At 35.1% G+C, this 27,431-nt stretch overlaps 1 protein-coding gene across 2 annotated transcripts in view; it reads right to left on the reverse strand.

Annotated features, from left to right (window-relative positions):
* Positions 1 to 27,431, reverse strand: part of RPS6KA6 (ribosomal protein S6 kinase A6) — a 105,942-nt gene that overhangs the window by 27,241 nt on the left and 51,270 nt on the right. For both annotated transcript variants that reach the window (XM_074208385.1, XM_074208384.1), the window contains exons 7-18: positions 25,138 to 25,244; positions 24,795 to 24,832; positions 22,145 to 22,287; positions 18,560 to 18,630; positions 18,218 to 18,306; positions 14,128 to 14,192; positions 11,536 to 11,638; positions 10,468 to 10,592; positions 9,806 to 9,931; positions 9,205 to 9,294; positions 8,411 to 8,569; positions 2,374 to 2,535 (exon numbers count right to left, since the gene is read on the reverse strand). In XM_074208385.1, the coding sequence (XP_074064486.1) occupies positions 2,374 to 2,535; positions 8,411 to 8,569; positions 9,205 to 9,294; positions 9,806 to 9,931; positions 10,468 to 10,592; positions 11,536 to 11,638; positions 14,128 to 14,192; positions 18,218 to 18,306; positions 18,560 to 18,630; positions 22,145 to 22,287; positions 24,795 to 24,832; positions 25,138 to 25,244 (1,278 nt within the window). The remainder of the gene's footprint in view (positions 1 to 2,373; positions 2,536 to 8,410; positions 8,570 to 9,204; positions 9,295 to 9,805; positions 9,932 to 10,467; positions 10,593 to 11,535; positions 11,639 to 14,127; positions 14,193 to 18,217; positions 18,307 to 18,559; positions 18,631 to 22,144; positions 22,288 to 24,794; positions 24,833 to 25,137; positions 25,245 to 27,431) is intronic.

Raw genomic sequence — 27,431 nt, forward strand, 5'->3', positions numbered from 1 at the left:
CATAGGCACAGTACTTTCTTAAGAGCTGGAGGGGAAGGAGCAGCTGTGAAATCCAAAAGAGAGGTATAAGACATGACCCTGCCTGAGGAAGCTGAGATACACCCACTAATGAAAGATTAAACAATATAAGGAGCCAGATAATAGGAGGCAATACAGAAAATGTCACAAGACTGTATATGATCATTATGAGAGCATGAAGGAATTTGGTTTAGGTTTGGTAATAATTTCTTGAAAAAGGTCTAATTAGATCACAAATATATAGCAGATTAATTGTGAATGTCTTATATACTCTTATCACATTTTTTTTAAAATAGAGGACAATATGGATTCAATCAAATAGTAACCAAACAGTATATTTAATTGCAAGTTTCCTATGAAATGAATGTAAGTTTAAAAGTGTGAGAAAAAGCCAAGGAAATGAAATAGCCTTCTTTTCACTTAGAAAAATTAGTCCACTGCTAAAGCCTCCAGGCATATGGACAAAATAGAAACGTTATTAATACATTAACACAGAATTGCATAACAGCATCAAGTTTTCAGAAAAAGGCTAAAAAAATCATATTTGGCTTTGACAGTTGCCAGACATGAGTAAGTATATAACTAACAAATAATCCAAGTTTAAAGTGTTTTTACAGCCAGAAAATTCAAAAACAAAAAGCAAAATTGTGTAGCTGAAGAAGCTTTCAATTTATGTCATCAACTCCCACAAATAATACAAATAGGAAACCAAGATCCAGAAAATGAGGCACTGCTACATACCCTTCCTATCAGGTGTAGCAGATCTCACCCCCTCACTTATCTGAAGAAAAAAATTAAGAATGATCTGGACTAAGGAGCATGGAACACACTGCAGTCATCTTAGACTGGCAAAAGGATCCAGAGAAATATGCATAATAATAATTAAAAACTCTCATCTATTCCAGTTTTGCCAAGTATTTTATCATACATTAACTCATTTGATCCTTACAACAACAATCCTGTGAAACAAGGGTTCATTCTGAACCCCATTTTATAGATGAGGAAAGTGAAATTCAAAGAGATGTAGTGACCTGTCTGGATGGAAAGTAGCTCAGGTGAGATCTGAATCCAAGTCTTCCTCTTCCAAGCACAGAACTCTATTCCCTATATTAGAGAGTCTTTCCAGTCAATTTCTTTCCTTGATATAATATTTGAAGGTTGACAAAATGTTTTCTTCACAACCTGGTAGTGAATTCTCATTCCTAGTTTGTAGCTGAGGATCCCATCAGAGAGGCACAGCAAGGTAAGATGACTTGCTCACAAGTAATCCCACCTTCCAGGCTCCTGGCTCCCCAGCCAGTCACCATGTTGCATTTCTTGCTCCAAGATGTCTTCCTGGGACCCTTTCCTAGTTTGCTAAACAGGCGGGGTGAAGTCAGCAAGTCACCAAGTGGATTCTGTCAGCCCCCAGCACTTCCTTCTTTCTGCTCCTATACAGAAGGAAGGCTTATATTATCTTTTCACTAGGGTCAATTGTCCATTAAGAAAGAAGAGGTGTGGAATTCAACTCACCCTATATTAATGGAGTGCCTTGTGGACAACGTGAGACAAGGAAGGAATTCTGAGGTGCTTCTGCTCTGTACATGGCTCACTTTCACCAGATAATAAGCTAAATGGACAAAGTGAGAAACTGAGGATGTTGGAGCCAGGCTCTGGAAGCACTGCTACTGCCATTCCTCTGCTCAAGCACCTCCTATGGCTACTGCCTCTATACACCAAGCATAGGAAATACCACCCTGGTGGGGAAAAATGTAACTGGAGCTTAAATCTAGATAACCCACAATTGAGGTATGTGGATCTATTCTACTTCCAAGGCCCCTTCCAGTTCTAAAATTCTCTGGTACACACAGCTAATTGTGTCATTCATACAGGAAATGGTTTATTTGGGAGATAAAAAAAGCCTTTTGTGACAGAGCTCTAAATTTTGAATTTATGTTTTTAAAATCCCTTTTTGACAGTTACATTTTTTTAAACCAAAAACTAGCCTGGGAGTCTGGACAACTATGGGTTCTGGTGCCAACTCTGCTACTCTAAAACTTTGAGAGCAAGTCATTTCACCCTGCAGATCCTCAGTTTCCTCTTCTATAAAAAAGGAACATCAAATTGCTAATATTCCCCTACTGAAATGGAAGAACTCCTAGTATAGTCCAGTTCAGTTGGTTTGGACGACTGAAGGTTTGATCACACTATCTACTCAGGTTGATCAGATAAAAACAATTCTTACAGCATGTTATCTACTCTGATCATGTCTAACAGTCCAATCAATTAACTGAATAAAATGCACCCCACTATCACACATAATTATGCCACAAGGCAAATGCAGAATGACACAGTAATGTATGACTTGAAGGTTACCTCCGGGGCTACAAAGTTGGCAGTATAACATGGAGTTAAGAGAAGCCCATTCTCTCCTCGAAGTTGTTTAGCAAACCCAAAATCACAGATCCTGATAGAATCAGCATTGGTTGAGTCATCCATATATAAAATGTTACTAGGCTTGAGGTCTCGATGAACCACCTTAAAAAGAAAACGAAAGACATTTTTAATGGTAGCTCCTAATTAACATTTGCAAAATCAAACTTCATTCCAAGTACTTTGAAAATTTAGAATTTTCCCCATTTATAAAACTTTTGAGTTTCTTTTGATAATAGGACTCCTTCACTGAGAGGATCTCAAATGTTTTCCCTTTGTTCATTTTTTCTTTTTAAAAATTATTGTATAAATATTTTATTTGTTTTCCAATTATATACAATAGTAGTTTCTATGGATCATTTTTGGGTAAAGTTTTGAATTTTATAGTTTTTCCCCTCCCTCCTTCCCTTCCCCCTCCCCCCAACAGAAAGCAATCTAATAATCTTTACATTGTTCCAATGCTATGCATTGATCAAAATTGAATGTGTTGAAAGAAAAAACATATCCTTGAGGAAGAAATAAAATATTAGGGATAACAGAATTATGTAGTTCATAAGACAACTTTTTCAAAATTGAAGATATTAATCTTTGGTCTTTGTTTAATTTCCATAGTTCTTTCTCTGGATCCAGATGGCATTCTTCATCATAGATGCCCTAAAATTGTCCCTGATTGTTGCACTGATGGAATGAGCAAGTCCAATCAAGGTTGATCATCACCCCCATGTTGCTGTTAGGGTGTACAACGTTCTTCTGGTTCTGCTCAACTCGCTCAGGATCAGTTTGTGCAAGTCTTTCTAGGCTTCTCTGGAATTCCAACCCTCCTGATTTCCCTCACATACATGTACCACAATTGTTTAGCCATTCCCCAATTGGTGGACATCCCCTGAATTTCCAATTCTTTACCATCACAAACAGAGCTGCTATGAATAGTTTTATTCAAGTGATGTTTTCACCCTTTTTCATGATCTCTTCAGGGTACAGACACAGTAGTGGTATTGCTGGATCAAAGGGGATGCACATTTTTATTACCCTTTGTTGTCCTTCATTCTTGAAGAAGAACATGGCATCAGGGAGGTGATGTCATGACAAGCATATGAATTGGATTTGAATAAAGGGAATGTTGAGTTAAGTCACCTGTCTCTGTAAGACCTATCACAATTTACCAAGGGTCCTAAACTCCATGTATACTAAGCTACACACAAATCAATGACTGGCTTCCTCCAGCCATCTGTTTTTAGAGGACAAAATCTCATTCCCTGCCATTTTTGTTTGGGCCACCGATGACCATTCTACTACCACAACTCTCCCCTTAAATCACAATTTTAAGTGATGGCTTATGGAATAAAAATGTTTGAAAATCACTTCATTAGTGATATGTGATGTTTTAAAAGAGTAAAAAAACTATTCGACTCTCAAGTGTGTGTGTTTTATGAAATAAAATCCCAATCGGACATCTAATATAGATTTTAAAAAATTTATACAAGAGAAGGTAAGATTTCTGTTCAGAAGAATCAACTCTAGTTACTCACAAGTGAATTATTCATGGTAACTCAGAAATTCTTGTTTGCTATGTAATCAATACAGTCATGACTCAGGAGGGAGCAAGGCCTGGCAATGAAAAGGATGACTATATATTTCTGTAGGGATGTTCTTCTGAATATATTTCTAAGTTGAGTTTTCAATCAATTATCTATATGTACCTGAGAATTTTAGAGCTGGAGGGAGTCTTGGAAGTGTTTTTGTTCAATCCCCTATGTTACAGATGAGGAAATAAAGAGAGTTTCAATATCATACAGCCAATTAGTGGCAAAACCAAGATCAGTAAGTCAATTCCTAATTCAAATCTTCCACCACAGAATCTTGTGGCTATTCAGTTTTATTTTCTACACTACTTTTCTACATCACTATGTATTAATCAATCAAATTTTGTCTAATTTAAAGCATTTAATCATCTGTCTTCCTTGTAAAAACTAAGCCATGACTTCTTAATTTATTTCAGGATGTTCCCTATATAACTAACTACTCCTTTCTTAATGTCAGACTTTTAATAAAATCCTTCACAAACCAAATTCTTTTAACTGACTGTATAATGGGAGGACAGAGACAAGCTTCCAAACTCCCACTATCATTACTACAGACACCAGGAAGAAAGATGTGTAGAGAATGAAATAATACAGCCGCCCGACCAACAAGCAATGTGACTTCAGTTCCAATATTACTACATAACATGGAAATGTGCCACATATGCTCTCACACAATTCTTTTATGTTTTACTGTTGAATTCAGAAGAGATTTAGGAAGGAATTTAAATAATAATTAGGTAAAAGTGTTATTTAACTGATTAAAAAAGGAGTTAAATTAGAGCCCCTGGGCACAAAGCAGAGAATTAATAAGGCATATATGGTTTCACTAATTCCTTAACCTTTCCAATATAATGAGCTCTATGAATATGATGCTCATAAAGTATCTAAGTGACATAAAATGTGATAGAAATTTGAAGTTATATGATATTCTATACAACCAGGAGAAAATATAAATTTCATTCAGAACTGCATTCCCTCAACATTCACCTCCTTGCAATGCGACACCCCCCCCCACAATTGCTAAGAAAGCAGCATGATAACAGGAGAAATCCACTGTAGTTGAAGTCAGAAAGCTCTGCTTTGCCATTTACCACCTGAATGATCTCCAGCAAGTCACTTAACATTGCTAAGCTTCAGTTACCTCACCCGTAAAATGGGGTGGAGGGGGAAGGAAATGGGACATGGGACTAAATTCTAAAATCCTCTGATCTTATTTATATTAAATCAATCCAACCATGTCACTCCCCTACCTCAAAAAGCTTCCGTGGTTTTTATTTATCTACCAAATAAAGTCCAAATTCTTCAGCCTGGTAATCAGAGCCCTTCCTAATCTGACCCAACCTGCTTTTCCCAGTCTCATCCCCTACTATTTTTTCTCCATATCTTATTTTCCAGTCAGACTCATCATTCTAACTCAGTCTCTGCTGGATCATCTCTGAGCCTCACCCAGTTAGTCCCCTCCATGAGGAACATCTTTCCTCCCATCTTCATCTCTGCTTGCTAAAGTGCCATTCTTTCAAAAGCCAGTTTAAATGCTCCCTCTTACATGAGGCCAGAGTGATGAATTTTTCTCTTTAGAGTACCTTGAGGCTATTATTTGCACTTCTCTTTCAGCACTCACTAAATAACATGTAGTATATTTTAAAACATATTTGTACAACTGAAATCAACTCAGCTTTGGAGCCAATTAACTAAAGTACCTACTATGTACTTTATGGGCTAAGCACTACAGATACAAAAGAGGCAAAGGATAGTCTCTGTTTCCAGGGAGTTTACAATTGAATGCAAACAAATATAAGCAAAGCAACTTATATACAGGATAAATAGGGAATAATTAAAGGAGAGAAAGCATTGGAAGTAAGAGGAAGTTACAGAAAGCTTTCTGGAGAAGATGAGATTGTAGTCAGTGCCTTACTGGAAGCCAGGGAGGTCAGTTGTTGGAGTGGAAGAGGGAGAGTGTTCCAGGTCAGGGGAAGTCAAGAAATGGAATAGCCAAGAGGTCAGTGGGACTGGCTCTGTCAAGGCCCAAGGCCTCAGATGACTGTATTGTGGAACAAGGAAACTCAAGTAATACCCAAGGAAATTTAGGCCAAATGTGCCTCTCCAGAAGTTATCCTTTACTCTACTGGCTAATTTGTGAATTATTGGTTGCTGAATGAACCTCTTGCTATTCTGAAGTAAAGAGTTACACATTTACAAATTACTCTCAAAGTCATGATTCCTCGAATGGTCTAAAATTACCTCCCCTTTTAAACTTCAAGATTTTATTTTTCTATCTCTCACACATAAAACTGGTAAACAAAATTGTTCTTGCTCTATCTAAACCATTTTAAAGATCTGAATTATAGCTCTACTTATCCTTCACCATTCTAGTCTTGATCTTTTTAGTTTCCCTTTCTGTGTAAGTTATTATATCTCCTTTAAAGATTTATTTCTGTTTTGTCTCTTCCAAAGTACAGAGAACATAATTACACACAGTGTCCCAAGTAGAAAAGGACATTAGAATACATATGCAATTCTCCTTCAAAACCACAGAGTTCAAATAGAGTATTTTAAAACAAATTAAATCACATTAATAAGATGGGCAATCAAAGACCACTTCTGAAGATGACAGAAGACATAAGGCTCCCAGTGGTCTTTCTGTAATTGGAGGGTCATAGAGAATTTGGAAATAAATTCAAAGAGCTGTGCCACAATATGTCAAGAGATAAAAAATGAGATCGTTGAGGAAACAGATGTTAAAATTTTAAGTAAGAATTATGCATTGAATTTTTGTTTCTAAGTTTTCTGATGTATCATTTCAGTCAGTCAATAAACATTTATTAAGTTCCTGATTGGTAGGAACTATGCTAAGCACCAGAGATACAAGAAGAGAGAAAAATAGTCCCTGGCCTCAAGGAGCTCCCAGTTGTTAGATGAGATGACATATATGTGCAAACAAGCTACATTCAGGATAAATAGGGACATAATCAAAAGACAGAAAGGACTAGAATTAAGAGGGATTGAGAAACTTCTCCTAGAAGATAGAATTTTAGTTGGAACTTAAAAGCAGGGATGTCCTCTAGCATGGAGGACAGACAGAAAAACTGCCCAGAGCTGAGAGATGGAGCATCTCCTTTGGGGAACAATAAGGAGAACAGTCAGAGGACTGAAGAGTAGGTGGTGGCAAATAAGGTAGAAGACAAGAGAACTGTGGGGATTACGAGGTTAAAAGGGCTTTGAACACCCAACAGAGAGATTTGTATTTGATTCTGGAGGAGACAGGGAGGTACTGGAAGTTTTTGAGTAGAGATGACAATATTAGCCCCGAGCCTTAGGAAAAATCACTTTGGTGGCTGAAGAGAACGGACTGAGGTGAGAAGACAATTCAGGCAGGTAGAGCCTATTGTAATAGTCCAGGTGTGATAAGGACTTGTATTAGAGCAGAGGCAGTGTGAGAAAGGCAACTATTTGAGAGATATCTCAAAGGTGAAATCAACAGGCTTTGCCAACAGGTCATGGATGGAGGGGGTGACAGATGGTGAAGAGTCAAGGATGACACCTAGGTTGTAACCCTGAGGGACTTAAGGATACTGTACTTTACAGTAATAGGGAAGGTGGGGGTGGATAGTGTTTAGAGGGAAAGATGAGTTCTGTTTTAGACATGTTTAGTTTAGATATGTACTGGACATGCAGTTCAAAATTTCTGAAAGCCTGTTGGACATGTCAGACTGAAGGTCAGCAGAGAGTGAGGCAGGCAAAGTACAAGAATCATCAGCATAAAGATAATAATTAAATCTTTACAAGCTGATGAGATCATCAATTGAAGCAGTATAGAGGGAGAAAAGCAGAGGGCCCAGGGTAGAAGCCTGAAGGACACCTTTGGTTGAAGGGTGTGACCTGAATGACAGTTTAGCAAAAGGAACTGAGGAGTGGTCTGATAGGTAGAAGGAGAACATCTGTTTTTAAATGGATTAAATGTACTGACACTTGACACTGAGTGGGTACCAAACAAGTTATAACACTGATTTTTGGGGAGGTAGCCAGGTGGCCTAGTGGATAGAACACAGTGGCTAGAGTCAAGAAGACCTAAGTTCCAACAAGGTCTCAGAGACTTACTGGATGACCCTAGACAACTCGTTTCACCTCTGTTTGCCTCACTTTCCTCATCTGTCAAATGAGATCAAAATCATAAAGTGCTTCATATGTAGATGGCACTTTAGAAATGTTAGCTATTATTATTATCATTATTATTATTAAAATCAGAGCATCTACCTAGGAAGGTTTTACAGGGAAGGGAGATTGAGCTGATTTGTCAAAATGTCCCTTACATTCACCCCCCTTAAGTTTATACAAATACAAAATACAAATACAAAAGTTGCCAGAATTAAAGTGAACAAAGTAACTTTATGACTTACTCCTTGACAGTGAAGGTAGTCAACTGTTTTAGTTATTATGTATAGGACATCACTGGCCTCCCGTTCTGAAAAATATTTTTGTCTGAGAATACGGTCAAGTAGTTCTCCTCCCTTCATTAATTCAGTAACAAGGTAGACATATCTACCATCATCATAGACCTGTTGGGGAAAAAAAGGTGATTTGAATTTTTATACTTTACCATTAATTTCTTTTCTTTAAATTATTTTTTTCAATCAATGACAATCTTCTTCCCTCTCTTCAAGTGAGAAATACAAAACTTTTGTTCTATTTACAGTCAAGCAAAACAAATTATGGCAATGGCCATATCCACTAAAAATGTCTTGGTCTGCAACCCTGAAGCCATCACCTTTCTGTCAGAAGGCAAAGGCCGCAGTTCATCATGAGCCCTCTGGGACTGTAGTTTTCATTTATATCGTCATTCTGCAATAGCCTATATTTAAAGATTCCTTGACTTGAGTTCCCAAAGGCTACTGTCTAAACAACAGTGATTCATCCAAAGGCTTGCAAGCCCTGTTTCAGGAAACTCAATACTAGTCTACACCAAAGATATTTAGTAATGGTGTTAGGAGGGCAAAGATACCGGTCAGGTCCGAAACAATTGAATTAGTTATCACTGTCAGCCTCAGACTCTTCCAAGAAGCTTGTACGTGCTGTTTATAAAAATCAGGAATATTTATATATGATCGAACACAAAGTAATTCATTAAGTAGTCATCAGATTTACCAGAATGCTTAACATGCATCAGTGTTTTAAAAAAAAAATGAACACCTACATCCTTCAAAGTGATAATGTTGGGGTGCTGTCCATAACGCATCAAAATCTCAATTTCTTCTGAGGGGTCTCTCTTAATTTTGTCAATTATCTGAGGAAAAAAAAAAGACGAGGGAGCTCAGGTAAATTAAAATTGTCATTTTCTTTATCATAAAAGCATCAAAAGGTATCATGAAAACTTTTCCAATTATGGGGATGTAGGCATAGAAATACCTCAAAAATAAGAGTCATCACAATATTTGCCTACATTGGAACACAGAAATATATTTTCTTTTTTTCTTATTCTATTTCTTTTTAAAGTAAGGGTATAACAGCATTGATGCAAACAGTAAATTAGAAGATATATTTTGACACATAATTTTCTACTTACTTAAACCTGTTTTAAACACTGATCCAACCAATTATTGAATAATTGTGGGAATTACTTTTTTCAATCACAATATATTGTTTTTTAAAGTACATATTTTTAAAGCTATAATGAAAAATATGAAATTTTCTATTCTTCAAAAGAAATTCTGGTAAAACCTATTCCAAAATAAGAGGTGAACTCTTTTTTATTTTTTCTTCTCTCTCAACCTCCCTGCCTTATTTGAAGACAATACCTTCACTGCAAATTCCATGTTGGTAGCTGTGTGGATACAACGCTTGCAAACAGAATAGGAGCCAACACCAATGTCCTCCTTTGGTTCATACACATCATTAAATTGTGTACTGCTTCCATGTAGTTGCTTTGAGAAAATAAGGGGAAAAATTGATAATGCATTAAAAACATATTTGTCCATCAAGGAGAATGGACACTTGATCTCCCACAACACTCTGTGTCTATTTCCTAACTTTGTGTTTAACAGAAACCTCAAAAACCATACAAAAACACTGAGTTGAAAGAAAGCAATGCTTGCCATATAAACGAATTAAACGAATGATGAACCAAGTTTAAATTACAGACACTCTGGATTCTTTAAACAAGAATAATCAACAAACTTATAAAGTCAAAAGTAAATAAATCACCATACTGCAAGGGTCATATTGCTTATTTTTTTAAAGAATATTTTTTGATTTTTAAAAGTATGACCATTACTTGCCATTTTCCCCAATGTGGAGTTAAAAAATAAAATAAAGTACAATAAAATAAAATAAACCACTATTATGAATGGTGCCTTTAATATAGGTTGGCAGTGACATGCTTTAAAATTCAAGCTCTTTTTGCTCTTCAAGGAAATAATTAATCCTATAATAGGATAAAAATCAATTAGACATGATTTACCTGTACTATTGGCAATATATTTGTGAGGGGAGAAATTTTCTGATCTTCTATGGCAGCAGTTGCAACAAAGCTAAATCCTTTGAAAAGCTGATGTGCATTAGCACTGGGTGGAACTCCAGGAGAGTCTAGTTTTCAAACACAAAAATTTTATAAAAATTAAAAAAATTTCACAGCATACAAGCTACTCTTTTCAGTTAAAGCTAAATCATGATAAAAGTGCAATTCTACTAAAACAAAATGTATTACATTAAAAAAAATCATTAATATAGAAGGTATTGGGGCGGCTAGGTGGCACAGTGGATAGAGCACTGGCCCTGAAGTCAGGAGGCCCTGAGTTCAAATGCAGCCTCAGACACTTAATAATTACCCAGCTGTGTGGCCTTGGGCAAGCCACTTAACCCCATTGCCTTGCAAAAAAAAGCCTAATAAAAATAAAAAAAATTCAATAAGAAATATAGAAGGTATTACTTCTCTTTCAAATTCTCCCTACCAAAACATTGAAAAGACTAAAAAAACTTATAAAACAAGATAAAAATATGTGTGTACACACTCTCTCTCTCTCTCTCTCTCTCTCTCTCTCTCTCTCTCTCTCTCTCTCACACACACACACACACACACACATTTCATGACCAAAAGCCAGCCTTCTCCCCCATCTCGTGTATCTTTCTCTTCTAAATATCTCCTATTTGAAGATTCCTCTTGACCTTCATTCCTAAAGACTTCTGTCTAAACAGAAGTGATTCGTTAAAAGTCTTCTGAGCCTTATTTGGGGAAACAGTATAGTAACCCACAGCAATGATGAAGCAATAGCTTGAGCAGGGTGGTTGGTACCTGGTCTGGTTCTAAATAACTGCAAAGTGACTTCTACTGCTACAATCCTCAGATTCTTCTAAGAAACGTGTATACGCTATATACAAAAACCAGGCATGTTTGCATATGATTTAACACAAAATGATACCTTAACATTCCATCTTTACATCCTTTTAACGTTGATCTGGGGAGTTAAAAGCTGGTTTATTAACTAGTTTGTTAATAAGACCTAATTTCATCCATATAAATGTGTATTACCTTTGGGTGTTTTTGCAGTAAATTCAGGATCAAAACAAAAAGTATCTTCTGGTTTTCCAGAAGCAGGTTTGAATGGGGGTTGAATTTCTCTTCTATATAATTTCTAAAAGAAGCAGTAGAGGGGTAGGCAAAAAAACTTATTATCATGTACAAATTGTTCAATTTTCCAAGTTAAAGCGGATAATAATCACAGCTTAATTTTAATGAGTTACCCAAAATGAAAATATATGAAGAACAAATGGGACATTGCAGGTTAGATTTACCAGCCAAATTTCAACAGACTCCAAATAGCTGCTAATAAAATAAGGTGATTAAACTTGGTAGATAATGTACTGATCTCAATGAGTAGGCCAAGGAACACAATGAGCATGGAGATGCTAAAGGTTACATTTGCAAGAGATGAGAATATTGAATTTCAAATTTTATTAAAAACTGGATTAATTCCCTAGTGATAACAACACATAACCGTGTAGTCATGTAGAAATAACTAGCAAAATTCAAGGATTTGGAAATCAAAGGCTACCATATAAATCCCATTTCTATAATATGAAATTCAACCATACTTGGTGATACCTGAAAACTTGAAATATACTTAGAATCTCAAATATTTTCTGGGGTTTTTTATGACCTAGGAAATATAAAAGAAAACAGGCTGTTTGCTTTTTAAGGTGACATATATTAAAGAAATCTTAAATTAAACTTTGTCCAACTGAATACAACTGGATAAAGTTTATTTTTCAGTGAAAGATACACAAAAAAGTCTGAAAAGGCAGCGTGGAAAATTTTTTTTTCTATTGATGAACCACTTACATGTAGAACAAAATCACAGATCAGCAAGAAATAAAGCCACTTTAATGTTAATTAGAGAAACAAACAACACTTGATTTATTTTCTTGTAAAATTAAGAGAGCATATAAAGCTTTTCAATAAAAAAGTAATAAAATACTTTTTGTTCACTATTGTGACTAGCTAAGGGAAAGAGACAGTGTAGGGAAGAAGAAAGAAAAGAAGGACAGAAATAAAGAGAGGGACAAAAACTGAGAGTTGAATCTTCATGGAATACCATTTATATCTTGTAGTTCTTCAAGATATCGTACTACAGACTTTTGAACTTGGTTATATTTTTTTTGTCTCTATAGGCATAAGTAAAGGCAATGCATTATGGTACTTGCCCTGCAAGGCAGATATTATTACCAAGGGGACAGGTGGTTTCTCATTTCCATCCCCATCTTAGAAAGTCACCAACAAATTCTTCAGTTATGCAAAATATCTGAATGCTACAGTGACAAATATCACATATACACTTCAGTTCTTCAAGGGTCTGTGGTTTCACTGTAAGGAAATACAGACCACAATTCCTCCATGCCTATAAGAACAGTCTCTGAGTTACTGTAGCCAAAAAAAGTCATCAACTCATGGCCAATTCTCTGATAATACACCTTTCCAAACTTAGCTATGATGGTCCTTTGACAACAGACACAAAGTCCATTGCCAGGCCTGTAAACTAAAGCTTGTCAAACTTGGTAGAACCTGCCAGAGCTTGTGCTCTACTGGCAAAGCTTTCAAGAACCCAAAGTCATCTCCTCACCATGATGAGGCATCGGAGTAGCACTTTAGTGGATGACTATATACCCAGAAAGTGAAAACAAGAGTTGAGAGACAAATAAAAACAATGAAATTAGATTTTCTAAAAGAAGACTAAACTATTGAGGGCCTTAACTTCTTTAAAAATTTTCTAAATATAACATTTTGTTAGAAACTCAAATTACTTTTTTATCTTCATCCCTCTTCTATTAATCCTAATAACTGAAATATGCTAGGTTGGATTTAAATAGCATCTTGCTATTCCATTATAGTATTCTTTTTTTTTTAGGTTTTGACCAGGCAAACGGGGTTAAGTGGCTTGCCCAGGGCCACACAGCTAGGTAATTATTAGGTGTCTGAGACCGGATTTGAACCCAGGTACTCCTGACTCCAGGGCCGGTGCTTTATCCACTACGCCACTTAGCCGCCCCAATTATAGTATTCTTTACAAATTGTCTTCACCTCACTCTTTCCCTCAGTAATCATTTACAGGGACAGGTTCAAAAGTTTTAGGAGCTTTATAGTACAGCAGAAATTCACAAACTGGAAGAGATCATCTTAATACAATTTCATTCTACTTGTAAAAGAACTGAGGCACAGAGAACTTAAACAATTTACCTAAAGTCACACAATTAGTAAAAAGCAGGGCCAGGATTTGAGCCCAGGTCCCAATTTCAAACCTCTCCACTATACCACACTATGAGATATTGCTATGGATGGAAAATAAGATCTACCACAAAAGATTAGCTTAAAGTCTATTAACCATGAATCTACTGACCTACTAAGCTGGATAAAACTGAATTGGAAAAAATTCAAGCCAATAGTCATTTTATAATGGACCTGTAAGTTAAAATGTCACATGGCAATTTAAGCAGAGTTTGTATCTATTACTTGGCAATGCCCACAAATATTTTCTCCCAATCTATTTTGTTCATTACTATACAGTTATCCTCTGACAAAGGCTAAAAGAATTATTTATTAATTTAAACTAGACTGTACTGTACTTACATTCCAGTCAATAGTCGAGAAGAAAAGATGTCTTTTGATTTCTTCAACTCCATCTGAACCAGCTCCTTTAAAAATGGAAAAATTTTTATTGGCATGATTTTCTTGGTCTTATTACTCCATTTCAAGATTCTATTCTATTTCATAAGTGTTAACTCTCATTTGTGGATAGCTATAGTATGTATACTTTTATCAAGCAGCCCTATCACCTAGAATTTCTGTATATCCCTGGGACAATGATATTGGATATTCACAATTCCTTTCCAGTGGCACTGTTGAAGATCCTGAAGTATCTTCTAAATCAATAGAACGATTAAATTATCATTAATACAGGTGTGGCATTAAATACGTTTTATTTGTTTTAAATAAGACTACTCATAGCCAATGTACAGAGTAAGGAAAATTTAACAATCAACTTAAATTGAAATATAATTTTATACATATTCCATTAGAATGCAAACTCCTTTCAAGTAGTGATCATTTTAATTCTTTGTGTTTATATCACTAGTGCCTAGCATAACAGTTTAATAAACACTTGATGATTGAATAAATATATGGGAATGATGACTAAAATGTAGAAATGGAAAGGAATACCTTGTTCAAAAGAAATGTCTAGCAAAAGGGAAAAAAGAGTAGCATTGTAAGTTAAGAAGGTAGACCCCTACATGGGAATATGCAAACTTAAGGAAAGAAATTAGTGGATAGTATTTTAGCGAAAGGAAGATAAAATAAGTGATGCTTATTTGTTTTGGGGGTGAACACTATGGACTGCTTGGTCAGATGGATAATGTTTTGTTAATGAATCTTGGCAGAGAGACAAGGTATAGTGTAGACAGCTCTGAAAGCTAATTCTACTAAAAATATAACTGAGATTTTTTCCCACTTGTTTTGTTGTACTGACAATTACAACATGCAAGAGGATTGAAAGTCAATAGCTATCCTGGACTTAACCTTAACCAATGAGGAAAAACTAACTAACTGAAAAGGTAGAAGTGGTATGAATCTTAAGAGTAAATGATCATGCCATTTTGAAGTTCACAATGAGAGAAAGAAGGGAACACAGGGCATTATACCCTGTACATCAGAAAATTAGTAACATAAAAATTCAGGGAAAACATGACTACTGTCCAGATGAGCTATAAAAAGGAAAGAGAGGAAGTGTTTGTGAGCACTTGAAAAGAAAAAAAGTCACCAGTAATCAGCATGAGTTAAGAATAACTTATGTCATACTAGTTCATATTCCCTTTTCTGAAAGATAAGAATTCTGGAAGCTGGTAGTTCAGAGAAATGACAAAGACTAGTAGTATATGATGATTTTAGCAAGACATGAAAAAATCTCAATCTTCAAAGACAAAAGAGAAAGTATTAATCATTTGATTATATGATTTTCTATCAGCTGAAAGAAGAGCACCCCCAAAAGGCTGTTTAATGGATTGATATAAATACCAAAAGTTTCTTAGTGAACTGACAGAAGGGTCAATAATTCGACTTAAATTTCTTCAATTACTGATAATCTCTTAATTGTCAAGTGTAAAAAATTTGGCCTCTTCCCTTATAAACCTCTCTGAAGCACCTAACATTCTTGACTATCCTCCTCTCCAGAATGTCCTGTTCTCTTTGGGTTTTTGAGAGATTGTTCTCTTTCATTTCTCATCCTATTCAGCTTACCATTCCTCAGTCTCCTTTGTTAATTTATAATCTATGCCATAACCACTAACTGTGAGTGTTCTATTTGATTTTCCTGAACTACTCTCTTCTGTTTTGACTTCACCCTCTTAACTTGGTGACTATATAAGCTCCCAAGGAGTAAACTACCATCACTATGCTTATGACTACCAGGTCTACAGATCCAGACCTAGGTTCTTTCCCAAGCAGCAGTCTCATGTCACTAACTGCCAAGTAGACCCACTGTAATCCTGTAATTCAATCACACTGGCTGAAATTATTGCAGTCAGTATTTCTGTCTCTGATTTCCTATTTTTGATCTTCAAGTGCTTGTTCAGGGCTCATCTGTTTCAGGCGTGCATATCCTTTAATCATTATTATTCTTTGTTATTTTGTAGCTGATTCTGATTTTGCTTCTGATGAGTCAATGGACTGACTGACACACTTCCTTGACTCCAGGAGAATGATTAATCAATAACAAGTATTTTCCTAAAACAAAATCAATTTTAATCTCTTAAGATATTATTTGGTTCTCAACCTGTTTAACATCTACCAATTTTTCTCTTGAAGAATCTAATCTATGTCTTTGATCTCCCATATTCCTTCTTCCTAGGTCACAATTCTCTTTTAATTTTCCCCTTCTTCCCACCTTAGTATCAAAGTCATAAAGTGTCAGAGGGCATGTTGATTTATTTTGGAGTATTTTTTCAAATCATTCATTGAATTTTTCTTCCCTTTCATCCTTAGTAATCATCTTGGTACATAGGCTACAATGATTTTCATGGTATCATTTTTATAGATACTTTTAATTAGTATTGTAGTGCAGGATGGCCAAATAACCTATGAGATTATCAAGTTTCCTTTTGGCATACAACAGAATTTTGCGTAAAATTTTACATTAGCCCTATTCAATTTAACCGTTGAAGTTTTTAGCCAGTTGAGATAGTTTGGGATTTGGCCATTTGAAGGGTTAGCTGTCCTTGTAAGATTTAAGCCATTTACAAATGTTATAAGGTTGCAATCAATTCCCTTATCTTAGCTGCTGATAAAAATATATTAACCAGCACAGTGCCAAGGACAGATCCTTAGGACACTACACTGAAGACTTTTTCCCAAGTAGCTATACATCTATTAATGACTAGTTTTTTATTTCTGTCATTCAGTTTAAGATTCACCTACCTATACTACCAACTAGCTCATATCTTTTAATCTTGCCTACAAGAATTGAATTGGTCAACAGGCATATGTGTTAGCATTGTGCTAGGTACCAGATATACAAACACAAAGAGTATAGGAGAGACTAGGTCAGATGCTTTTCTAAAACCTGGATCATAGTATCTATAGCAATTGTCAGACTTACCAGTTTATGTATCTTGTTAAAAAAGCAAATGAAGCAAATTTAGGCTTCCTACTGTTAATGAAGCCATGCTGGCTCTTTGTGCTCATTACTACCTTTTCTAGATGGTTATTAGTTCTTTGATAATATATTACAGAGTTTTCCTGGGAATCAGACAAATTTGTTGGACTAAAGTTTTCAATTTCTTCCTTTTATGAAAATAGAGAGCAACACTTGTCTTTCTCTAGTCCTACAGCTCTCTCCCACTGTCCCTAGGAGTGGTTCAGAAATCAGAGGGAAAATATGAGAATTTTGGTTAGAGGAAAATTCAATAAGGTCATTCCAGCTATTTGTAAAATGTCATCTTAGCCCCAGAGATCAAGATGTTTTCATTGGAACACACAGTACTGTGTCAGGGCATCCCACTTAAAAAAATTACAATGTGTACAGAGGACAAACAGTATGGAAACAAAGTCATATGAGAATAACTGAAGGAAAATGAGACATGAAGCATAGAGATGGCAAAGAGTACGTGACTGAGGGCTTCAAAAGTCCAAAGAGTTGTCACTAGGAAGAGAAAAATCTAAATGTTCTTTGTTACTCTGAGATGCAATGGGCAGAAATTACTGGATGAAGGAAAAGTTCTTTTGATTGAACAGCTGTCCAACAGCTTTCTAACAATAGCATTTGCTGGCCCTGAGAGTGTTTAAGGAATGGCTGGATCACCATTTGTCATGTACATGACAGACAAGATTCTTCTACTAGGAAGGATTTCTAGATGATTTTTAAGATTCCTTCCTTAGGATCCTATGACTCTTTCAAAAATGGATGGCTGATGTATATATGGCAATCTCTTACCAGCCAAGACATTTGATTAAGCTAGAATACTCATCCTTCAACATTTCAGAAAGTTCAACAATTATTTTCTCAATAGCAAAATCTAGAATTCAAAGGGTTAATGAATATGATTAAATTCAAATAAATCATTTGATCAAATTTGATGAAATGCTTGATCAAATAAATCAAAATTATCATTCACCTAGAAAAATAAGCAGTACACTTTGCTAGAAAAACCATAAAACTTAAGAATACCTAATCTATTTGCAGGGTTTCTTTTGAATAACATCCTTAGGAGACTCTGTGCTTCAGGGCTAAGAAACTGAGGCATTCCAAGTTTTGCTCTGGAAAATAAAATTTTAGGAAATTTGACTTAACAACAATCTGCACTTTAAAACTTACCATATAATAGACTTTTTTTACTGAGTACTTTTCACACTGGCAGGTAAAATGTTCCCTTTATTAGCAAGAAAACAGTTTATACTTAAAAATATTATTTTTATCTTAATTTGTGTGTGTGTGTGTGTGTGTGTGTGTGTGTGTGTGTGTGTGTGTGTGTAATGGTGTACAAAAGATAAATTTAAGAGTTAGACTTACTTCAATATCATATTCATGGTCTCATTTCTGTCTTTCCCTTGAAAAGGCAGAGTACCAGTGAGCATTTCAAACTAAAACAAAAAATACCAGAAATCCAGTAAGGATGATTTAGGATACATAACTTTTTTTTCAAATTATGATCATGGAACCAAAGTAGAACCAAGAAAGTAAATATGCCTTACTTTCTAGAAACCACTTAATGATTGATATTCCTAGTTTCTTATTGTATATCTCAATGGTGACAAGTTAAAACAATTAAATATTGCAATCTCACCTTTGGAAGTTCCAAAGAAACCTGTAAATCCTCAGAGACACATTATTTTTCTTCTAAAATAAAACTGAGTTACTCCAAAGAATTTAATGATTAAGTGAAAATGAATACTTAAATACAAAATTTATAGACATTCAAGATTTAAGAAACTTTAGATGTTCCCATTTAAAGATACCAGATAGGAGGATATTTTATTCTTATTTAGAAAAAAAATGAAAAAGATTTTAAAAAATTACAACTGAGCAAAATGGAGAACCAACACAATAAAATATTAAGATATAAGGTAATTATATATGGTGTTAAGGAAATAAATTTTCTAAAATGGTATTTAGAAAGAAGATAAACAGAGACAAAATGGAGAAGACTCAACATTATGTAGTGCCACAATTCATGAAAGAGCTTTTTCTTTGTTAATACATATACAAATATTTTAAAATTTCAATTAGTCCTATTTAACTCTTAATAATGGATTGGCCTCAATCCTGTTTTCTCCCTCTAGTTTTGGCGAACTCCTTTAATCTCATGGCTTCTAATCTTCTATGAAGAGGATTCCTAATTCTAAATATCAAACCTGGACACTTCTCTCACTTACGTTCCTGTTTTGTGTCACATCAGAAAAAAACCTTTTATAGTTGCTACTGCCCTAAATTCATTCCTATATTATTCCAACAGCCTCCTAGATGGTTTTTCTGTCTCTTGTCTTGTCAATAATTAATACATTTTACATAACACTGTAACATTAACCTTCCTAAAAAATAGATTTTATTTTATAACTCACCTGCTTAAGAACCATTAATAGTACCTATTATCTACATCATTCAGGTCAAATTCTTCTGGCTTGGTTTTCAAAGCCCTCTGAGAACTTGATCCTACCTTACCAACTCAACCTCATTTCCCACAAGCCCCAAAACACACACTTTCCGTGCTAATGCTCCTATCTATAAGCTGTGGTCATTCTTCTCTTTTCTAATACTATTACTCCTCATAATAATATTCTCTATCTTTCCAAATTTTACCCAGATTTCAAAAGGGCCTGCTCAAATGGAGAACATCACCAAAAACTAACTAGATGATTTCGATTACATTAAATTAAAAAGCTTTTGCACAGACAAGACCACTGTAACCAAGATCAAAAGAAATGTAGAAAATTGGGAAACAATCTTTACAACTAATGATTCTGACAAAGGACTCATTTCTTTTTGTTTTGTTTTGTTTTTTTAGGTTTCTGCAAGGCAAATGGGGTTAAGTGGCTTGCCCAAGGCCACACAGCTAGGTAATTATTAAGTGTCTGAGACCAGATTTGAACCCAGGTACTTCTGACTCCAAGGCTGGTGCTTTATCCACTACGCCACCTAGCCACCCCAAAGGACACATTTCTAAAACATATAGACAACTGAGTCATATTTTTAAAACAAAAAGTAATTTCCCCAATTGACAAATGGTCAAAGGATATGCAAAGGCAATTTACAGATGAGGAGATCAAAGCAATCCATATCCATATGAAAAATTGATCTAAATCATTAATTATTAGAGAAATGCAAATTAAAGCTTCTCTGAGATACCACCTCACACCTCTCAGACTGGCCAATATGACCAGAAAGGACAAGGATCATTGCTGGAAGGGTTGTGGGATATCTGGGACACTATTACACTGTTGGTGGAGCTGTGAACTCATCCAAACTTTCTGGAGAGAAATTTGGAACTATGCCCAAAGGGCAACAAAAATGAGAATACCCCTTTGACCCAGCAATACCACTACTGGGTCTATACCCTGAAGAGATCATTAAAAAGGGTAAAAACATCACTTGTACAAAAATATTCATAGCAGCCCTTTTTGTGGTAGCAAAGAATTGGAAATCAAGTAAATGTCCTTCAATTGGGGAATGGCTTAGCAAACTGTGGTCTATGTATGTCATGGAACACTATTGTTCTATTAGAAAACAGGAGGGATGGGAATTCAGGGAAGCCTGTAGGGATTTGCATGAACTGATTCTAAGTGAGATAGCAGAACCAGAAAAACACTGTTTACCCTAACAGCAACATGGGGGTGATGTTCAACCTTGAAGGACTCACTCATTCCATCAGTGCAACAATCAAGGTCAATTTTGGACTGTCTGCAATGGAGAATAGCATCTGTATCCAGAGAAAGAACTGTGGACTTTGAACAAAGTTCAAGGACTATTCCCTTTAATTTAGAAAAAAACAGATATCTTATTGTCTGAACTTGTTATCTCTTAGACTTTTTGTCTCTTCCTCAAGGATATGATTTCTCTCTCATCACACTCAATTTGGATCAATGTAAAACATGGAAACAAAGTAAAGACTGACAGATTGCTTTCCGTGGAGGTGTGGGGGGAGGGAAGTAAAATTGGGGACAAATTGTAAAACTCAAATAATATCTTTAATAAAAAAAATAGAAAAAAAAGGGTCTGCGCTCAAGTCTCAACTCCTCTCAAGCAAGCTTTCTCCTACACATATTACAAGTGATTTAAATCCTTCCCTTAGCCTTCTCTGAATCTTGTTGCATTTATGGTGAGCACTAAACAGTTCTGCATGTCACTGTTCTCAGTGTTCATATATGAATGGTTTATATGCATGTATGTATGCACATATCAATATGAATGTCTTGTCTTTCCAACTATACTATAGGTAAAGGGAGGTTAGTAATAATGTCATACATGACTATCAGTACTGGGTATACAGTAGGTACTTAAATTTATTTCCAAAGCACAGAAAAGAGTATTTGTTATATTACTTACGACTAGCACCATGCTAGACATAATGGGGGATACTAAGTGAAAAACACTCTCTCTTCTAAGGAAATTATAAATATACTGATGGGTTAAGACCTCACAGAAATATTCAGATGTGTGTGTGCATGCACATGCATGTACACGCTAAAAATATTTGTGCTAAAACCTGCGGTAGCAACTAGAAGTATAACAATCTACTATCCAGTTGTTCAATACTTATTTCTTGTACTCTAGAAGCTAAGATTCTTTCTAGACTAGGACCTTGAAGTCTTGAGAATGGCACCACCATTTCCAACTTTATTTAACAAGATAAAGACAGGATCATAACAAAAAGAAAGCTAATTTTCTTTCGGACAAAACTAAACACAGTACAAAAGATGCTTTTTAATAATCATAAATTGTCAAATTTTTCCTCCATCTCCACTCTCCACAAAAAAGTATATAGGAATTGTTAAAAAAAAAATACTACTTTTTCTTTTTCTCTGATCTTAACTCAGAAAAGTAATGCAACAAAATAGGTGCTAAATAAGTGTTGGTTGAGGGACTGAGCAGAAAGCTTACCATTAATACGCCAAATGACCACCAGTCAGCACTCTGGGAATGGCCTCGCCTGTTTACCACTTCAGGAGCCATGTATTCTACTGTACCACAAAATGAGTAGGCCTTCTTTTCTTGGTCTACAGATTCTTTGCTGAGTCCAAAATCTAAAATAATAGTGTTATAAAAAACATATTTGAAGACCTCCAGACTATAGGAATCAATTGGATAAGTGGATATGGAGTCAAAACTCCATATCTATGGTTATACAGAGAATTCCTCTTCAAAGGAAGATACAGGAAAAGAGTCTAGATCTGGGAACACTAACACTAGGAAATTCTACATAATATACAATTTCTACACAAACTACATACATTTAAGATTGCTTTGAGAAGTGTACATTTAAACCCCAAAGTATCCAAAATATATGCTTCTTAGTTCTCCACTCACAAATATAACTTTTTACAAAATGAGAATACACAAACTACACATTTGGAAACCTACCCTATTGATCTAAGTTTTGCTACCTCAGACCAAACTGGAGGTAGCCATTTCAATATTTCCTTTGGGGGTAAGGGGAGGGGGGCATTTAGAGGGCAAAAGAGAAAATGCAAAATTTGTTTTAGCATGCTTTACTGTAGAGAAGGACTCAGTGTCTTAGGATATTCATAAGCATTTACTTATTCTTCACTTTCATTAAATAATTATCATTATATTCTCAATATCATTTTGTGTATTCATCTTTACAGTGAACTACTTTTGCGTTGTTGCCCTAAGAAGATTAATTATCATCGTACCATCTATTAACAAAATGTAAACATACTCAGCTTAATTCTCCCATTACTTCCACTCAAGCTAAAAATATACCTTCGAGTCTTGTAAAGAGTATTGCCTATTTTTTTTCTTAGAGAGAAGAGATAGGAGGCAGAGTGGGGGGGGGGGGGATAAAGAGAAGGGGATGCTTTTACTTCCTCTGTTAATCTTCTGAATGCCTGCTCACAGAGTCTCACTCTTAGAATCTCATGCTAGGGAAGGTCTTCTCTTATACTGTCTAATCCTAACAAAACTGATACTTTTAATACTAATTTTTCAACAGCAAATTGCAAAAAAAATAACAAATAAATACAAAAACAAATAAAAATCAGGAGTTACAGGAGCCAATGAATTATTAAGTATCTGTCTTTTCTAAACAGTTCATGGTAGAGGAAAATATTTTCTATGATGAAAAATTCTATAAATAATTCTTCATTTTCCCCTGTATTATGTCTTTAAAAATGTACTTGACTATGGTACTTTTACTAGTTCTTTCTAAAATACTCAAATTCAAAATATAATTAATTTTATGCTTTTTTAATGAATACCATAATTTACTGGTTCATCTGCCAAAAAACCTTAGAAAAAGTTTTGAAGTTTTAACTGTTTTCATATGCAAGCATATGAATTTTTATTGCTAAAGAAAGTCTGGGATTCCAGGAGACAAAGGTTAAAAAAGGAGAGCATTCCAAGCACCAGAACGATATACAGAGATAGGAGATAGAGCATGATGTGTGAAAAAGACTATCGAGACTGGTTTGGTTGGACCTCATAAAGGAGAGAATGGATAGTAAGAGTGGAAATGTAGAAGGGGGCAGATCATGAAGAACATTAAAAAACCAAAAAGAGGAGTTTCTATTTGATTCTGGTCTCCACTTTAATAAAATCTCTTTGGCAGTGGTATGATGGATGCATTGGAAAAGGTAGCAACTTCATTCAGGTAAAGAAATCAATTACTATATCAGAACTCTATCAGAAAATACCATTTGGTACCATTGCTTTACTCAAATAACCTTAATATGGTATAGACTTTGATAAAATTTGTAAAAAAAAATAAATAAAAAGAAATAAAATCTGTACCCCAATACCCCCAACCCAAAAGGAAAGACATTAACTGCACAATGAACTAAGTGACTTTCAAATACAAATTGTATCCTATATCACTATACAACTCTCACCTTGTACCATTTCCTTTTTATCCTCCCCCAGATCATCCCATTCCCTATATGCTTTTTCTAAAGACACACACATAAAAGAGGAAGTGAAGTTATGAATCAAAAGGCCTCACTAAAGTGACTTTGAACCCCAGTATCAATGGTGTTAGCCCAGGTTGCTATCTCAGATTAGTGGATTATAACACTAATAATTCTGGAGACACTTACCTTTAAACTGCATAGATCTCAAAATTTTCTGAAAAGACCATCAAGACTTAATCTTTTTAAAAATAATTTTGATAAGTAAAATTTTATTTTTTATATATAGGCATATATATACCTACACACAAAAAATCCATTCAGATATGTGTATGTATATATCTCTATATATCCTACTTAAAATGATTTAGGGTCAAATTGATTTTAAAACACTAGCAATCCTTCCCAGGTGAAGAATTATACAAATATGTCTCAATAAGACAGCATCTACCTTGTACATTTCATCCCTCCCCCCTAACCCTATCAATTCCTAAATCCATTAGGACAGAGAGTTAGCTTATTTAACATTTAAATGAGTTAATTAAAGAGGTAAGACATAAATCGAAATCAAGTAATGGGAAAAGGGAAAATAAATCTAGATGAATCAGTTACTGAAATAAGGGAAATATACAGTATAGAAAGAGTAACTGTACTGAGAATTTACATACCTGTTAACTTGATATGTCCTGCTTCATCAAGCAAAATGCTGAAAATTAAAATTCACATTCACCAATGTATAGAACAGTAAAATATTTATGCATAAAACACTAATTTTTAAAAAAGCCAATCTCTAATAGTTCAACCATTAATTGGCAATTTATAAAAGTGACCAGTCCAATTAGAAGCAATAGATTACTAGATTACTTAAGAAATAAGATTTCTAGTTTATATTTTTTAACAAAATTTTTTTCATACAATTTAAGTAAAATATATAGTAGAGACTACAGAAGGACACTGAATTCAAACTCTCCGAAAACAGTGACTATTCCCAGGGCCCACAGGTTACTTTACTTTTCTGGCTTCAAGTCCCGGTACACAATCCCCAGGCTGTGCAGATGATCCAAAGCAAGGGCAAGTTCTGCGAGATAGAATTTCACATCTTCCTCTGTAAACATAACCTAATAAGAACTGGAGAGATTTACTTTCTGATCTCTGTTTTGATGGCTAAAATCACATTTTAATAGTTTACTTTTCAAAATCAAACAGTTGAAACATTAGGGAATGAGTTAACACAAAGATAAATTTTCTGAAAAACTAAAGTTCATTCCTTTACACACTAAATCTTGTTTTCTATGAATTCTTTTTATGAAGATGTTTTAAAAATGTCTCTGGGCTTTCTGAATTGAACCTTCTCTCTTGCTGTCTTAGTTGTTATCATGAAGCTGAATTACTATGGCATGAAATAATTATAAGGCACCCCCAGGAGTTATTAATACTAAGGACTCTGCTGCAGAGCTGATGCTTCTGTGTTTTCTTCTAACTTCAATAATTTGCAGATATAAACACTGTTTTTACTAGGCTTATAATATCACTAGAGTTGTGCACTCCTACCAATGCAGAGCAACAACTGCTCTGCAACTTATAATTACCTCTGGGCACTCAAGTGAAGTGACTTGTCCAGGGTCACTTGTACTACACTGCCTCTCTGTGAAACCTAAGTACATTATTGTCATTTACTTCTTGGTTATTTGGGTAACACTGCTTGAATTGAATATGTTACTTGTTTCCTTTGAGTGGCAGTCTTGAGAATCACAAAGAACCACAAAGCTTGTCTCAAGAATCAGAACGTCTGAGGGTCCTTGTCACTTACACACCAAGGGACCTTGGCTCCTCGATATTGCCAACTGGGAAACACAATTTGGTGCTTAAAGAAGCCTATTACCTTGCTTAGACAATACTTAATACTTAATCTCTTAGTAACGAGTTACATAGATGCTATGACCACAGCCCTACTCCTGCACTTTGAGATCTGTATCTACAACTACCACTTGCCATCTCCACCCACCCATTCAATCTGGTAGACGTTCTTGGCTTAAAGAGAGATCCAGTCTGGTCACTGTTTTGGTTGTTTTTGTTTTCTTTACTTTTTTGGGGGGGGTGGAGCAAGGAGGGTGCCAGTGACTATATTATTTAAAAAACTGACACACCTAGAAATACAGATCATAATATTACATAATAATATCATCAATAAGAAAACATGGCAACTGAGAATAGTACAAAACTTACCTTTTTCTATAAGATATAAACAATTAGCCATATTTATTGCCTTTAAAAATATTATGCTTTTTATACAATAAGTGTGGAATTGCTATGAAAGAATTAACCACAAACAGATTCTGTTTATACTATAGAGTTATGATTTCTATAATTTAGAGACCAAACAAACCCATAGGTTACAGATCCCATTTTACTCCTGCCAGATAGATGAAGGGCTTGGTTACTTATTTTTATGAGAACAGCATTAAATGTACTGGCTATTAATATTCTAAGATGAGCATTATTCACATTTCATTGACTTTACCAAGTTATATCCTATAACTAGCAGTGAGTTAGACAATTTGTATTTGGAGAATCTATACCTAGAGAGTTTAGAGCAGGACTTCTTCACTTTTGTGTGCATTGCTGATAGGCACCGAGAGTCAGGTTAGTGAAGGTTGGGGAATCTTTCCCACAGTCATATGTTTAAATGTAAAAGATAAAAAATAGAGGTTCACCAAATAAAACCATTATTCAGGATGCCTCCAAAGTCTTAGTGCAGTTTCAGGTTTATGGAACTCTCTAATGAAATACACTAATCAAAATATTTTAAAAATCAATACATTGACCCCAAGTTAAAAACCTCTGGTTTAGAAGAAAACAGATTGCCAAAACCGACCCTGGAGTCAGGAGGACCTGAGTCCAAATTCAGCCTCAGACACTTAATTACTTAGCTGTGTGACCTTGGGCAAGTCACGTAACTCCAATGTCTTGCCAAAAAACACCACATCATCTTTCCAAGGTCTTTTTGCTAAGTGAAGAAGTACATACTACTATTAATTATTATTAGTATTTTAAAAGCTAATATTTCTCTAGTATAATATGGTTTTTAAATATGGGATCCTTAACAGAATCTGCTATACAATGGATTCTCCTCATGATGTGAAGAATCCAGAGTGGTAACGAAGTTGAGAACCTCGTCATCTGAAGAATGCTAAAATCACATTTGCTTCCTCTTGCCAACTCAGAAGTTCCAAAATTAAAAGAAACAGCAATGGTGCCCCCCCCCCCGCCATATTCACCCACTTAGAAATGTGGAGGTAAGACGT

The sequence above is a fragment of the Macrotis lagotis genome, chromosome X (genome assembly GCF_037893015.1).
Source record: "Macrotis lagotis isolate mMagLag1 chromosome X, bilby.v1.9.chrom.fasta, whole genome shotgun sequence".
Taxonomy (NCBI): Eukaryota; Metazoa; Chordata; class Mammalia; order Peramelemorphia; family Peramelidae; genus Macrotis; species Macrotis lagotis.